The sequence below is a fragment of the Cololabis saira genome, chromosome 6 (assembly GCF_033807715.1).
Source record: "Cololabis saira isolate AMF1-May2022 chromosome 6, fColSai1.1, whole genome shotgun sequence".
NCBI lineage: Eukaryota > Metazoa > Chordata > Actinopteri > Beloniformes > Belonidae > Cololabis > Cololabis saira.
Window position 1 is genome coordinate 45,641,430 of NC_084592.1, and position 16,422 is coordinate 45,657,851.

Genomic DNA, 16,422 nt, shown 5'->3' on the forward strand with positions numbered 1-16,422 from the left:
TTATTTAAAACATATTATATTAATAATCTTGAGGGTGAAAGATTAATTACTTTTACTGCTTCGGAAACTGTTTGACTGTTTTGGACGTGAACCGTATGGCGCTTTTAAACCAGTACCTACTCAGCACGACTCGCCTCGTCTTGTCCTCATTTGTTTCTAGACACCCAGATGAGAAGTAGGAGGTTGGAGAAGCTGCTGTGACGTATTTGATTGTGTATCTAAAGGAAGAAGACAACAACACTAAAGATGTAGAACCTGGAGGAGATGATAGATGTGCTGCTGGATCTGTGGCTTGTGATCCATAACAAGTTAAAACATGAGAGAGAGAGAGAGAAGTACGGAAGAGTATTAGGGCCAGGCAGGAGAAAAAGAAAAGTAATATTTTAGAGGAGGAAGATTTTTTCATCATGCACTTCGAGAAAAAAGTCGAAATGTTGAGAAAAAAGTAGAAATGTCGAGAATAATATTGAAGTACAATTTCGAGAAAAAAGTCGAAATGTCGAGAAAAAAGTCGAAATCTTCCGAAAAAAGTTGAAATCCAGAGAAAAACGTTGAAATGTCGAGAATAATGTTGAAGTACATTTTCGGGAAAAAAGTCAATGTTGAGAAAAAAGTCAACATTTCATGAATAAAATTGAAATGTTGAGAAAAAAGGCAAAATTTCGACTTTATTCTTGAAATTGTATTTCAACATTATTCTCGACATTTCGACTTTTTTCTCGAAGTGCACAATAAAAAAAAAATTTCCCCTCTCAAATCTTTTTTCTCCTGTATGGCCTTGATATTCTGTAGAGAAGCTTCAAGCGGCTTTTTATTGTTTTTGGTTTGTCTCTGCTGCTGAAAAGTGTGTTGGTATCTGAGCAGCTATGAAGTGACAGAGCTCCTGGTAGATCTGGTCGTTCCTTATCTCCGTCTAGATCTTTTTAATTCTCTCCTCAGCACCAGGTTTATGAACATCTGCACCTCAGAGTTGGATCACCAAACAGACTTCTGCTGCTGTTGCTGCTGGAATCAAATGAACAAGAATCTCCGTCAGAGTCTCTTTCTCTGATGTCACATCCTGACTCAGACGTCTGACTCCAACCCCCCGACCAATCGGTGGCCTGGAGTGTGATGACATCACAGCCCGACTCAGCAGCTTAGAACCTCGGCAGAATAGTTACAGAAAAGTATCTACTCGTTATGTTAGACCCCTAGAGGGAAATCGCAAAGGCGAGTTGAGCCGAGCTGATTAGGTACTAGTGGAAAAGCGCCAATAGAAACTTCGCATCGACCCGACGTTCTCAGCGTTCAAACGACCGCCGTCGCTTCCTCGATCTGGCAACCCTGTACGTGAGCTGCTGCTGCACGTCGTGTGACTGACCAATTGATCCGTGGTCCAAATGGAAAGATTTTTATAATTGTTTTAACATAATTGAGCAGATTTGACGTCTAATTGGTGATAAAATCAGCTTCCGGAGTCCTGATGTAGCCGGGACTCCAGCTCTCAGCCAGGTTTTGTCCTCGGACGCTCGTTCTTGAGCCCGAAGGGGAAAATAGCAAATTTAGAGGTAGATTTTAATCACTGTCCAAACGTAAATAAAAAAGAAAAGAAATGATTTAATAAAACCCCTCTTTGTCCTGTGTTCCCGCTGCTGCAGAGAAGTTCTGCGGTCTGGGTCTGGAGGTGGGGGACCTGATCCAGTCCTCAGGGAACCAGGTCACGGTCCAGTTCATGAGCGGGACGCACCACACGGGCCGAGGGTTCTACCTGTCCTACTCCACCACCGAACACCCAGGTACGTTAACGGTCTGCGTCTGTCGTCACGGTAACGGCGTGGCGACGCCCCCAAAGGTCTGAGTCCACTAGGGATGGGAATTGATAAGATTTTTCCGATTCCATTTTCGATTCTGCTTAACGATTCGATTTGTTATGGATTCTCTTATCGATTCTCTTATCGATTCTCATTTGGAAAAAAGTAGAACAAACGATTTTAGTATCAACTTTGTTTTATATCTTTGAACAAAAAAATACAAGTGAGGTGTTAAGACGCCCCCAGCCTTGGGCTCCTCGATGGTGCCAGGGAGTCCCCACAAAATTATTAGTAATATAAAATATGTATTTAATATGAAATAATAATAATAAAATAAATATTCTTCTGTACAAATTAACTAAAAACAACAAATTATTTTGTGGCAATTGCACAAGAATGTCCAGTAACATGTTCAACACCACAAACTTAGTCACTGCTGGTGACATTCATCTATTCTGGCCTGATTCTCTTCCCTGCCTTGATAAAAGGAGAATCTAGTGGTGACTGCTCTTTAACTTCTCCATAGATGAGCTGACGAGCTGCAGCTGTGTCAGGAGCTCCGCTGTCCGCCGGAGCGCACGGCACGTCCGCGGGTCCGAGAGCGCAGCTCTTCTAAACCATGATTTATGGTTCCGCGTTAAATCGACACAGAGCCTACGCCGTAGGGTACGCCGTACTGTGCGTGTCGCTGCGTACCCTACGGCGTAGCTCTGCGTTGGTGTAATGCAGAACCATAAATCAGCCTTACCACACGCCGGCTGACTCCGCACTCCCAGCGCATCAGCCGGCCGAGTCCTAACAGTTTCCCCCCTTTGTTGAAATGTCCACGTTGCAAGTATTGTCGCCCTGTTGTCATCCTTTTCTGTAAAATGTAACCAAACTTTCAAGCGTTTATGCCGCTTTGTCCCCGTGTTTTCCTGCTGGGCGTGAATGCGCATGTTGCGCAACGTGCTTGGTGACGTCATTCGCGCCGACTGGAATCGATAAGGGAATCGTTTGCAAAAAAGGCAAATGATTCCAAGGAATTGAAACACTGGGAACCGGTTCTTAACAAGAACCGGTTCTCGATTCCCATCCCTAGAGTCCACTGAGAAACCCGTCTCTGAAGGCTCTGGTTCTGCTCCAGAAGTGCAGCCGCTCTTGCTTTGATTAACAAAGTCAAACTTTACTCAAAAATGTGCATCTCCAAAGAGATGCACATTTTTTCGTCCCCCTCTCAGAGTCCTGTGTTCTGATTGGTCGATGGCCTGATGGGACTCACCGGTTCTGATAAGTTTGAAATTCAAAAAGGGAAAAAAAAAGGAATAAAGCATCTTAACTTCACTGGTCCTCACGAGTGCAGGATGACTCATCCTCCTCGGCCCCGAGACGTTATCGGTCCAGAATGTTCTGGTTCCGCCTGCAGGCGTCGTCCCGGTTGGACCTGCTGAAACTCCTCTCTCTCCTCTGGATGTGTGGAGTTTCTTCTGGAGGACTGAAGCCTCCACCTCTGTCTCTGGAGGAGAGTCCAGCCGCCCTCCTCTCGTCTCCTCCCCATCAGGCCGGTACCGAGTCCACGTTACTGGAGATTCTGCACCAGGTCGTTCATTGCTTCGGGTACCGACCTCTGCAATTAGAGACAAACGGTTCGCTGCCGTTCTGATTATCCTGAACGTGTCGGCTTCTATAAAGATGGAGAGAAGTGACGCGGGATGTTTGGGAGGTTTGGAGGTTGGGAGGAGATGAGCAGCACCGTTAGCAGTGGTTGTGACTCAGATCTGCGTTTTTACCACAAAGCTGTTTCTTCTCTAAATCCTGATCATGTGACTGATCTCCCGGGTCGCCGTGGGCGGACTGAACAAAGCTCCGACTCGCGGAGGTTCAAGTGTTTGTCAGCTTGACTCACAGGTTGGTTTCCGTGACGACCATTAATGCGGTCAGAGCTCTGACCAACCGACCGCCACGAGGTTTCCATGACCGGGGGGTTTAGCTGCAGCTGCAGAGACGCCGACGCGTCATCGGGGACGCCTTTGTGATGAATAAGCTGCAGCTCTGGGGGCGGTGGGGGGGACTTGGAGAGGCGGGGCCAGGGCGGGTTGGAGGCGGGGCCGAGGTGCCAACAAGTTGCTAAAGAGGTCGTCTGTCAGTTATTCATGACGTCTAAACCATCGTTACGTTCTTCCTCCTGATGTTTGTCCGAGACGGAGCAGCTGATGCTGAAACTCAGTTGAAGACAACGTCCACGCCGGATCCCGTTGCCATGGAGACGCCAGCTGATCTTATGACCGTAGAGGTTGTTGGTTGTCTCCACTAGGGCTGGAAATCGATTCAAATGTCAAGAATCGATTCGATTCCGATTCTTAAGATTCAGAATCGATTATCAAGATTTTATTCGATCCAATTGGATTCCAATATTGATTTGGGTTAGTGTTATTTAAACTGTTTTTTCAGCTGTTGCATGAATTATATGACTGTAGTTCTGCAACATATTAATACTAGTATTATATTGAGATTCAACAGCAAGTATTGCAGCTAATGATGCTGTAAGGACCAATCAGCTCCCAGAATGCTGATAGAACTGAAACAGAAACATCGTGGGTCAGAATTACCAAACAGATCCAGGAGGAAACAGAGACGGATGAAATCAGTTTAATTTTTTCCCACATTCCGTTTTTATTTGTTCCATTTTCGGTCTATTTTGGTTTTTAATTTTTGAGCATTTGGTTTTTAGCATTTTTTGCAAATGTAACCCCAAAACAGTATATAAAGTAATGAAATATAGACAATGTATGCAATTATAACTGAACACTTTAATGTTTTCATACCTTTAAACATATTTAAAGGCAAAAACATGGCACCAGTTATTCTTGTGTCCAACAAAACATTCCTTTTTTGGGGATAAACAAAAAAAATTACCAAAAGTTGTAATGATGGAAAAAAAAATACATAAATAAATAAAAGAAAAAAAAATTTGATCTTTAGACATATGAATCGATTTTTAGGAATTAATATGAGAATTGATTTAGAATTGGGAAATCGATTTTTTCAACACAGGCCTAGTCTCCCAGGCTCGGGGAGGCGTGTATTCGCTGACTCTGGATGAACTTTTAGTTCACCAGACCTGGTTTTGGTCGGTTAGGTATCGGTTCTCTGTCAAGTCCAGAAGGGTTCTGGTCGAAAAGCAAAATAAACTGGTTCCAAACTAGAACCGGGACCAGTTTGGTGGAAAAGACCCGACTCTTATCTCCTGCTCCGGGTTCCCGTCCGTTTGAAACCCTGTTGGATAACGTCTTTATAATAACTGTTTCTGTCATAAACTGTCCTGTTGGTGAAATATATTTATATTATTTATATTATTTAGGTGTTGAATGTCAGTAACGGCGACGCCCACGTTTCAGATCCATTTTAAAACTTTCAGGACTTTAAATTGACAAAAAGCACGATTTCATCTCCATCATCTGAAATAACTATTACATTTGCTGATAAGGAGCCAGAATAGAATAGACTTTATTGTCATTGTGCTCAGGTTACAATGAGATTGGTTAGGATGTTCCCACCAAAGTGCAAAGGAAGCAAAAATAAGAGGAATAAATAAATATGAAAAGCACAGTATAAAAACATAAAAGCAATAAAAACAATGTCTGGTAAAGTGCAACAAACTGTGACCTAGACATCACTCCCACATCATTCAAAAAAATACACCTGTTCTGTTCTGTTATGTTTTGTTGTGTATTATTTAGCAATCTAATGGCCCAGGGATAGTACCGGTAGGTATTTTTGAGTCTGTTCGTCCGCTGCTTCAGGACTCTGTACCTCCTGCCGGAGGGCAGCAGGTCAAAAAGACTGTGAGATGGGTCCTGCAAGATCCTTCTAGCCCTTTTCAGCCCCTGAGAGTCTGCAATGTCATTTAGGGAGGGCAGGGGGCGGCCGACGATCTTCTGGGCCGCTTTTATGATCCCCTGCAGAGCTGTCTTGTCCTTCACAGTGAGGCCGGCATACCACACTGTGATGCCAAAAGTCAGCACACTCTCCACTGCCGACCGGTAGAAGCATCGCATGAGCTCGGGCTGCACGTTGCACTTCCTGAGCAATCTCAGGAAATGCAGAATGCAAAATGTCCCATGAAGCACCTGTTGGACATTTCCCTGTTTTTGTGGATAAAGCGGTTTGAACGTGTCCATCACGTTCATGATGTTTTGGGTTCGGCAGCTTCGCCGTGTTCTGATCCTCCGTCTGACGGCTGAGGAGGTTAATCTGTCTCAGAGCTGCAGACCAACCGGTTCTGTTCTCGTTGCAGATCTGATCACCTGTCTGGACCGAGGGTCCGACTTCCCGGAGGCCGAGTACAGGTGAGCGGTCGCTCCGGTGCCGGGGAGGGGGGGGTGAAGGTCTGGGGTCTGGGGCCCGGCGAGGGTTTGTGACGTCTGTCGTCTCTCTGCAGTAAATATTGTCCCGCCGGCTGCCTGACGTCTCCGGAGGAAATCTCCGGGTCGATACCCAAGGGCTACCGAGAGGTGAGTCCTCGCCGCCGCAGAAACGTCCCAGGTTCCTTTCCTTTCAGGCCAAACCTTTCAGCTGAGGTGTAGAATCCAGGTGTAGAATCCAGGTGCCATAAAGTAAAAATCCAGTCCAGTAGTTGTTCCAACCAAATACTAATAAATAAGGCCCAGTCCCAATCCCCCCTAGTCCTACTTTTCAGCCCTACCCCTAAATTTTGCGCGTTCCCATGAGGGTAGTGGTGTCCCAATTCCTCTTTTCATCTAGGGGGAGTGGACATAACGAGGGCTAGTGGACATAACGAGGGCTAGTGTGTATCAATCTAGCCCTTCACAGCGAGGGATTTCAGATTCTGACTCGCTGACCGAGGGCTAGAGAAAATTTCCCAGAATGCTTTATGTCGTCATTTGCAGACTGAATAAAAAAAAAAAAAAGCATGGCGGACATTTCTTATTTTTTAGTGAATAAAATCAATATTTTGAGTTAGTTTCTGCATAAAAAATGCGTTTTGATTACATTTCTAGCGAGAAATATATATTTTACTTTCATAATATTCACTCAGTGAATGTACATAATCACTCGTTTGCTCGTTGTTGCAAAGTCTTTTCAGTTTTCGCCAGAATAAAGGCTGATTTATGGTTCCGCGTTACACCAACGCAGAGCCTACGGCGTAGGTTACGCGGCGACGCGCGCCCTACGCCGTAGGCTCTGCGTCAATTTAACGCGGAACCATAAATCAGCTCCCGAGCCGGCGGCTCTTCTCATCCAGAAAACATCGGATCAAATTTCTCTACAGGCGTTCTTTGGATAAACTGAGCCCAGGTTGGGGATCTTAACAGTTACTTTTACGCCTGAAAAAATATTAAAACTTAATAAAGTGGCATATTAACAGCGCTACAGCTGAAATTAAAACACCTTTTATCTCTCAGCTTCCTGATATGGTGTGACGTTTGTGCAAACGTAACTACACAGTCGCTTACGTACCCGAACGTAAACCACGCAGTGACGGAGCAAGTGGTGTCCCAATCCCTAGGGAACATTACAAGGACCTAGTGGTAGAAAGTAGGGGGGGGATTGGGATTGGCCCTAAACCAGCTCCTCTGCAGGTAGATGGTTGTTAGTGAAAACACCTGTTCTAAATGTACAGGCTGATCCAGAAACAGCAGGGTTTTTACTTTATGGCGTCAGGATTAAACACCTCTGCAAAAAAACAACCAATTCCCATGTTACAAACAGCAGAAATTGCTGTAGCCTTGTCTTCACATGCTTCTTCAGAGGGTTGGAACGACTGCTGGACAGGATTTTAACTTTATGGCACCTGGATTATACACCTGTGCCTTACAGCCCCCCCCACGGGCCTCTTCTTCATCATCATCATCATCATTAAAGCTGCAACTAACGACTATTTTAATAGTCGACTAGTCACCGATTATTGAAACGATTAGTCGACTAATCGGATAATTAGTAATTTTTTCTTAAATTTAGCATGAGGTTGCTTTAAATATGTGGCAAATGATAATAAACACGAGAAAGATGGAACTTAAATGAAAAATAGATATTTTATTCAACTTTGCTGCTGTTCATACAAGAAGTAAATAAAATGTCCTAAATCTAAAACCAATGACAGGCACAGTGATCAGTCAGTATAGACATAAATGCATAAAATAAATAAACCTCTGTCCATTATTTTTCATTTTTTAAGGACAGGCAATTGTGTTATAATTATTATTATTAAATAAAATAAAATAAAACGTTTCATATTTTTTCTCCATCAAGTGGGTAAATGGGTTCTGGATGGCAGGACGTTCTCTGGGTTGAACTGGTATCATTTGTTGAAACCCGTCACCATCAACCATGAGAGCTGCTCATATCACAGATCAGCATGTATTGATCAGTGAGGGCAGTCGTCTGGTGCAGGAACACGTCTGCTTCTTTTGCAGAAAGTTGTCCATCTTCAGACTGCATGCATTTAATTTTAAATAATTTTGTCAGGCATAACGTTAAAGCTCTGTTTTAAAGCCAAAATACGCTTAATATCTTACCAAGGCAAGTCTGTTTCGTTCAACTGTCCGAGGTGCTTTTTCTCTTCAAATGCTCGTGCATTACCAACGTGCCCCGGTGATAAGCAAGGTCTGCTTTGCAAACCTTGCAACTAATCTTTTTATTGGCCGTATCAAGGCTAAAATGCTCCCAAACTTTTTAAGTTTTGTTACATGCAGCTGCTGTACAGGACGCCGTCATTTTTGTTTACCCGCCACCGCTCGGCTGAGACGCAGAGATTGTATTGAATGAGACGCCTCACTCCGTTGGAAAAACACGTCTGGCGACAATTGTTGACAATTTTGATTATCGATTTTTGTCGACAACACCGACGAATCTTTCCAGCCCTAATAACCATCAGCTGGTGCTCACGCCTCAGATCTGTTTTCTGTTTCCACCCCCCCCCCCCCGGTTCTCCAGGGTGTGTGAGGTCACAGCGCCGAGCCTGTGGCTGATGACCTCATACTCCAGGATCTAACATGAGGAGGGAGGGGGGGCCCCGGGGGGCTGGGACGGGCCCGGGGGTCTGGGAGGGGCGGGGTCAGAGGTCACAGGGAGGGAGATAATGGCTCGGCTCGTAATCTGGTCCAGCTGCAGCGCCGAGCTGAGAGCGGCAAGGTTTCTGGGCTCGGCCCGGCGGTCCAGAGAACCTCTGTGATGCCTGACCGGGTCTCCTTGGGGGGGCGGAGGTCTTGGGGGTCTCCAGAGTCCCCTAGGGGGTTCTGGGAGTCTCCCGGGTCCATTAACAAGGACGGGGGCGTCTCCAGGGTCCATCAGTCCAGATCTCAGTCCTGCAGCGCCGGTTTCCTCCCCATGGAGACTCTTATCTTCTCTTCCGAGCTGCTTTTTAATTTCCACATCCTGATGGTGTGTGTGTGTGTGTGTGTGTGTGTGTGTGTGTGTGTGTGTGTGTGTGTGTGTGTGTGTGTGTGTGTGTGTGTGTGTGTGTGTGTGTGTGTGTGTGTGTGTGTGTGTGTGTGTGTGTGTGTGTGTGTGTGTGTGTGTGTGTGTGTGTGTGTGTGTGTGTGTGTGTGTTTTCCCCTGCTGGGGGTTTCTGGTCGTGGTTTGGTTCATCAGGATGTGGTTCATGTTGTTGGGAGGTTTGAGAGAGAGAGAGAGTGTGTGTGTTTGTTCGTGTGTGTGTGTTTGTGTCCCACCAGTTTCCCATCACCCCCTCAGCTGTGATTCGTGCTGCTGGTTCTTTTAAGAGGTGATAAAGTTGCTCGTCAGACGGAGCCGGGTCTCGTTGGTTGTGTTGTTTTCTGGTCGACGTTGTTGTTCTAGTTGTCGTTATTGTTGCCGTTGTTCTCATCGTTGTTCAGGGTTCCTATGGGTGCTTGAAATCCTTGAAAGTGCTTGAATTTCAATGTTTTCAAGGCCTGAAAAGTGCTTGAATGTTAGTTTTAAGTGTTTGAAATTATAACTGTGTCTTTCACAAAATTGGGATCAGACTGTATAGTTTAGTTATTACAAGAAGAAATAAAATCAGTAAGATGAAACATAACTAGATGTTACAGCACGATACAATGTACATAATTGTGATTAAAAAGCAGAAAAAATAATTGAGTACATATATTCCTGTAGATATTTTACCCCAGCGATAAGGTGCTTGAAGATTTTGAAAATGACCCTTGAAAGTGCTTGAATTTGACCTTGAAAAATGTGTAGGAACCCTGGTCGTTGTTGTTGTTGTTGTGGTGGTTGTTCTGGTTGTTGTTGTTGTGGTTGTCACGGCGACGTGGCGGCAGGTCCGGGCAGGAATGCAGCCCTGACTCATCCCCGTCGGTTCCTCCCAGAATCCTCTGCTCAGAGCAGTGACATCATGCTGACTCATCAGCTTTATCAGCTGGAGTCTGAAGGTCACACACACACACACACGCACACACACACACACACACACACACACACACACACACACACACACACACACACACACACACACACACACACCCTCAACCCCAAACCCCCCGTAGAGGAACTGAGGCAGCACCGATGATGATGATGATGATGATGATGATGATGATGATGATGATGATGATGATGATGATGACACCCCCCCCCCCACGGTTGTTTTCCACCACAGGAACTTGTTATGATTCTTCAGAAGGCTGAGAAAGAAGTTAAATCTGCAGAGACGTCCTGGTCCTGGTCCCAGACTGGTCCTGGTCCCAGTTTTCAATTCAATTCAATTTTATTTATATAGCGTCTAATACAACATAGTTGTCTCTAGACGCTTTCCAGAGATCCAGAACATGAACATAAACATAAACCCCGAGCAATTATTACATAAACAATGGCAGGTAAAAACTCCCCTAGTGGGAGAAAAACCTTAAGCCAAACAGTGGCAGGAAAAACTCCCCTTTAGGAGGAAGAAACCTTGAGCAGGACCAGGCTCATAAGGGGGGACCCTCCTGCCGAGGGCCAGACTGGGGGGGTCAGGGACGGTAACAGCACAGCAGGCAGGTGGAAGCAGCAGCGGGATAAACCTGAAAGCAGCTTTTCTTTATTCGTAGGTGTTTAAGGTATCCTGAGGTTCCTACGCAAAGTCGACAAACTAATAACAATACCATCTATATAACTTAAAAACAAGAGTATCTCCCAATGTTTCAAACCAAAAGCAAAATAAAACTGGATTAAACTGGACAGGAACATGTTTGTTTCCATGAAATCCAGCTCTCAAGTGAATGACAGCTTCTTGCAAGTTGTGAGGTATCTGGTTAATTCAGAAAAACAGGAAAAAAAAATTTCATTCAAACTTTTCTCGGAATTCTGAGATAATTATCTTGTTAATTCAGAAAAACAGAAAAAAAAATTTTTAATAAAACTTTTCTCTGAATTCTGAGATAATTATCTTGTTAATTAAAGAAAAACAGAGCAGATTTTTTTTCTCAAGTGAATGCAGTATGCTTCTGTAAAAAAGTCATAAATAAATATTGAAAATCAAAAAGTTCCGATTTTAAGTTTTCATCGTGAAACTGTCAGAAAAACAAAAACCAGCTTGTTTTTGTTCTCCGTTTTTTATTTTGAAAATTAAAAATTGAGTCGTTTCCTGTCATGAACCCTGACCAGGTTCTGGTTCTGGTCTCGTCGTACTTCCAGGTTCGCAGGTTTACGATGTTGCAGGTGAACGGGGGGGTGGGGGGGGTTTAAAAACTGGTGATTTAAAAAAAAAAAAAAGTTGATATTGGATCAGAACCAGGATCAGCTGACGGTCTTGACGGCCCGTCCCTCTTGTTCTGGTTGACGTTAAAGCACTGCAAAAACTCAAAATCTCACCAGGAATATTTGTCTTATTTCTAGTTAAAATTTCTAATTTTTAGTCAAAAAAATCTCATTACACTTAAAACAAGAGTCATTACCAGAAAAATAACTTATTATTTGACAATTTTCAAGTACATTTTCACTTGAAATAAGTAGAAAAATCTGCCAGTGGAACAAGATTTATCTTCTCATTACAAGTTAAAAAAATCTAGTTCCACTGGCAGATTTTTCTACATATTTTAAGTGAAAATTACGACGGAGTATTAGGGCCAAACTAAGACAAAAAAAATTGGAAATTACAAGAATAAAGTCATAATGTAATGAGAATAAAGTCGTAATATTATGAGAATATAATTTATGGGAACTCTAACAGGAAGAGCTTCTTCTCCCTGTGTTAAAATGAGGAATATTGAGCATCTTGTGAAGTTATATTTATATATTTATAATATATTTAATATTACAACTTTATTCTCGTATTATTACGACTTTATTCACAAAATATTACGACTTTATTCTCGTAATATTATGACTTTATTCTCGTAATTTCCATTTTTTTTTGTCTTAGTTTGGCCCTAATACTCCGTCGTAGAAAATCTACTTGAAACAGGTGAAAATTGTTGTTTTTTTTCCAGTGATGAGTCTTGTTTTAAGTGTAATGAGATTTATTTTTACTAAAAATGAGACATTTTAACTAGAAATAAGACAAATATTCTTGTTAAGATTTTGAGTTTTTGCAGTGAGGTCGCTGCCTGCTGGGGCGTCTCCATGGCGACGGGTCTGAGCTAACGTTGTTGTCCGGTTGTTGCAGTCGTCTCCTCTGTGGGGCGTCTCCGTGGCGACGGGTCTGAGCTAACGTTGTTGTCCGGTTGTTGCAGTCGTCTCCTCTGTGGGGCGTCTCCATGGCGACGGGTCTGAGCTAACTGTCCCGTTGTTGCCCCGTTGTTGCAGTCGTCTCCTCTCTGCGTGGCGGCGGTCCACGCCGGCGTGGTGTCGGACGCGGCGGGCGGCCGGATCAGCGTGGTGAGCAGCAAGGGAATCCACCACTACGAGGGAACGCTGGCCAACAACGTGACGTCCACGGGGTGAGGCCACGCCCCGGACACGCCCCCTGACACGCCCCCTCGCTCGCCCTCGCCGCTCACACTCACGGTTCTCTCTCTCTCTCCTTTCTGCTCAGAGGAACTTCGTCCAACAGCCTCTTCACCTTCAGAACCAGCGGTGAGTGTTTCTCTCTGAGGTCGACGTCGCCGTTTACGTCTAAACTGAGGCGTCGGAGGATAGGCGGCTCCCGGTGTTCTGCCAATCCTTGCTACCCGCCGAAAAATGCTACTTTGTGGTTCTGCACACAGTCGATTGCCACGTTCATCATTTCTTGCACGATGTAAAATTGATAATACTGGATTTTTGAGTATTTGATCCTTCAAAATACACGACCCATGACATGAATTGCATTACACTTTGTGAACATTATACGATAAAGAGACAAAAAAAACTATTACCGTATTGGCCTGAATATAAGACGGTGTTTTTTGCATTGAAATAAGACTGAAAAAGTGGGGGTCGTCTTACATTCGGGGTCTAGACGTTATACCCATTTACAACGCTAGATGGCGCCAGATATCTTTAAAGCGAATGCTGAACTCAACTCCCCAGGCCAAAGCAAACCCCTGTCACGAAGAAGAAAAATAAAAAATAGTATAAGAAAGAAAAGAGAAGAAAATAAGAGAAGAGATAACAGAAAGTGGAGAAACGTAGCGACAATCTGGAGAAAAGTGGGTGGAATATCGGCAGGTAAACCGGCAGCTGAGGAGAAGTTATGATGCAAACTTCAAGATAATGATTTCAAATAGTCAAAATAACATGCTTTTTCTCTCAAATATATTGTTATAATCATTTGTTTCAGATGTACTGTTATTATTTTCTGTATAAAAATTGAATTTGGTGTTTAAAAAGTCTTTCTTCAAACTTGAGTCTTGAAAAAGAGGGTCGTCTTATAATCAGGGTCGTCTTATATTCGGGACAATACGGTATGGCTTAATTTAATATATATTCATTCAGTCATTGGCCTTTATTTACAATGACGGCAAGAGACAAGGAAGTGGTTTAGGGAGTAAAACACAGTAAAATTGTAGCTCTACAAAGGTAGAAAAACATTAGGTAGCATTTTTTGGCAAAGCAGCAGAAATATACAGAACACCGGAGCTGAACCTCTCTCTCTTTTCCTGCAGGTTGCTACGGGAAACTGGGCCTGGAGTCGGGCGGCGTCCTGGACGGGCAGCTCAGCGCCTCGTCGTCGTGGGACTGGAGCGCCGACGGAGACCAGAACCGGGTCTGGGGGCCGCCGGGGGCCCGGCTCAAAAGGGCCGGGCTTCCCTGGGCGCCGGCTCACAGCGACCCGCAGCAGTGGCTGCAGGTGGACCTGAAGAAGGAGACCAAGATCACAGGTAGGACGCCGACGCCGCCCCGACAGGTGCACGACCGCCCCGACCGCCCGGCACCGGCAGGTCCGGTCGGGATTCATACACCCGCTGCCGCTGGTCCGGGTTTACCGCCACGCCCTCCTGAGAACTTTCTCTTTATTACACTTCATGACGTTAACATGATATCGTTATAGTCGTTCCCCCAGAATAACGTGGACGCGTACGGGACCCGCTCAGGTCCATCGGTAAATCTCACGTCTATTCGGCGTCTACAGTTGGACCTGGCGGGTAAATAAGTAAGGGATAATGCCCAGGGATAACAGGGAATTTGACTTCGGATACACCGTCGGCGACACAGATGTTTATAATGCACCTGTTTTCCCAAGGGTGACACTGGGATTGAGGAGGGGACACTGTATATAAATACGCAGTGTCAAGGTGCAAAAAACACCTCAGCACATAAAGCAACAAACATCATCACAAAGACTTGCATGTGGGTATGGGGGGGGGGGGTTACTGGGGGGGTCCCGGCACGGTGCATCCAAGTGAGCGCTGTGGCCTTCGTGGCGCTCGAACCCGGAGACCGTGTTAGGGGGGCTGATAAGAGGAGAGCCAGGGAAGGCGAAGTTCCTGAACTGTCTGTGAACGTCTGTGAACTTTGCCCCAGAGCTGCACCTCAGCCGATACAGTTCTGATAAAGGTCCACAGATGTCCTGGGAAGGGGAGGGCTAGTGGGGGCAGAGCACCTTGTTTTTCATTCCTCAATCATCAATCATTCAAATAAATAAACAAACGTTTCATTAAGCTACAAATATTATCAATCATTCAAATAAATAAACGAAACAAGAGGGTCTATCCCAGAGTAGAAACTACTTAAAATTAAATGCTACATTTCCATTAATTGTGAAAATGGAAAGAGATACTGGCATGTCCATCATCGTTGCATTTGATGGACGAATATTTAAAGTTTGTGGGTCGCGATCCTCGCCACTGCTTCCCGGTGCATTGGGAGATGATAAAATGTTGCTAAAATTGTTAAATTCACCAAATAAATTAAAAGAATGACAAAATCAGTCATGTGGCCGTCCTGCGGTAGCTAGTTCTTCTTCTCTGAATCTTTGTTGCCGTGGTTACCACCTGGCAGTTGATCCAGCGCAATGATATTAAAGATACCAATTTGAACGAACTAGGTTATAAGTTATAACTTACACCTGCCAGCCAATCAGAATCGATCAATAAGATAACCTTTTTTCAATTGTAAAATGGGTTTGGCTAAATACAATCTTTGACTAAAACAAGACTGAAATTCTCCGACTTTTAGTCGACTGAAACTTGACACGACTAAAAGGAGAATGAACGTGACTAGAACTAATAAAAACTAAAATGATAGCTGGACCCAAAGACTAGACTGAAACTGAAACAGGCTGACAAAAATGACGACTTTAAAACTGACGACTTTAAAACTGAAACAAACATATTTATATAAAAACAAGATCTGGTATAAAGAGGTAAGTGGGCGGGGCTCGGCTGAAGGAGCTGGCTTTGATTGACAGGCGGTGGGCGGAGCCCCGTGGGCGGGTAACACATTGTTTCGTACCGCCACCGTTCTCTGATGCGGCGGCGCGGCGAGGACCTGGTTTAGACCCAAACGCTGCTGACGTGATGACATGTGACCTCAGATTACCCACAATCCCCTGCTCCCCAGGCATCATCACCACCGGCTCCACCCGGAGGGAGTTCCCATACTTCGTCTCGGCGTTCCGGCTCCGCTACAGCGACGACGGCAGGAAGTGGTTCGTCTACAGCGAAGCCGACTCCACCCGGGACAAGGTACCGCCCCCTGAGCCTGGCCACGCCCCCTGGCCACGCCCCCTGTGATGTCATCACCAGTGTTGTGCTAGTTACTGAAAAATAGTAACTAGTTACCGTTACTAGTTACTTCATTAAAAAGTAACTCAGTTAGTAACTCAGTTACTTACACCAAAAAGTAATGAGTGACTATGAAAAGTAACGTTTTAGTTACCGGTACTTTAAAAAAAAAAAGCATTATTCCTTCATTATTATGCCTTCATTCCAGCATGGTACTCTATTGAGAATAATACAAACTGTTGATCAACTTGACAGTTTCAATTCATTTGCATTCACATCACTGAAATCTGCTAAGCCTTATGGTCTGTACAAACAAATCTGTACAAACACAAAGCTATTTTTAAATGTTTAAGTCAGCCATAAACTGATCAAACGCGGGATTTTCTAAAGCAAGGCAAGTTTATTTGTAAAGCACAATTCAACACAAGGTAATTCAAAGTGCTTTACATTGACATTAAAAGCGGCAACACATAATTAGACAGTAAATAACAAATAAGATTTAATAAAATTATGAATAAGATGATAAGAAAAGAAGTAAAATAATAAAAAGCACAAGCTGTTAA

At 44.3% G+C, this 16,422-nt stretch overlaps 1 protein-coding gene across 1 annotated transcript in view; it reads left to right on the top strand.

The window, feature by feature from the left end:
• dcbld2 (discoidin, CUB and LCCL domain containing 2) overlaps positions 1–16,422 on the top strand; it is a 68,200-nt gene that overhangs the window by 45,384 nt on the left and 6,394 nt on the right. The window contains exons 6-12 of the mRNA XM_061722975.1: positions 1,641–1,778; positions 6,070–6,121; positions 6,214–6,286; positions 12,519–12,652; positions 12,748–12,788; positions 13,799–14,014; positions 15,696–15,820. Of these exons, the coding sequence (XP_061578959.1) occupies positions 1,641–1,778; positions 6,070–6,121; positions 6,214–6,286; positions 12,519–12,652; positions 12,748–12,788; positions 13,799–14,014; positions 15,696–15,820 (779 nt within the window). The remainder of the gene's footprint in view (positions 1–1,640; positions 1,779–6,069; positions 6,122–6,213; positions 6,287–12,518; positions 12,653–12,747; positions 12,789–13,798; positions 14,015–15,695; positions 15,821–16,422) is intronic.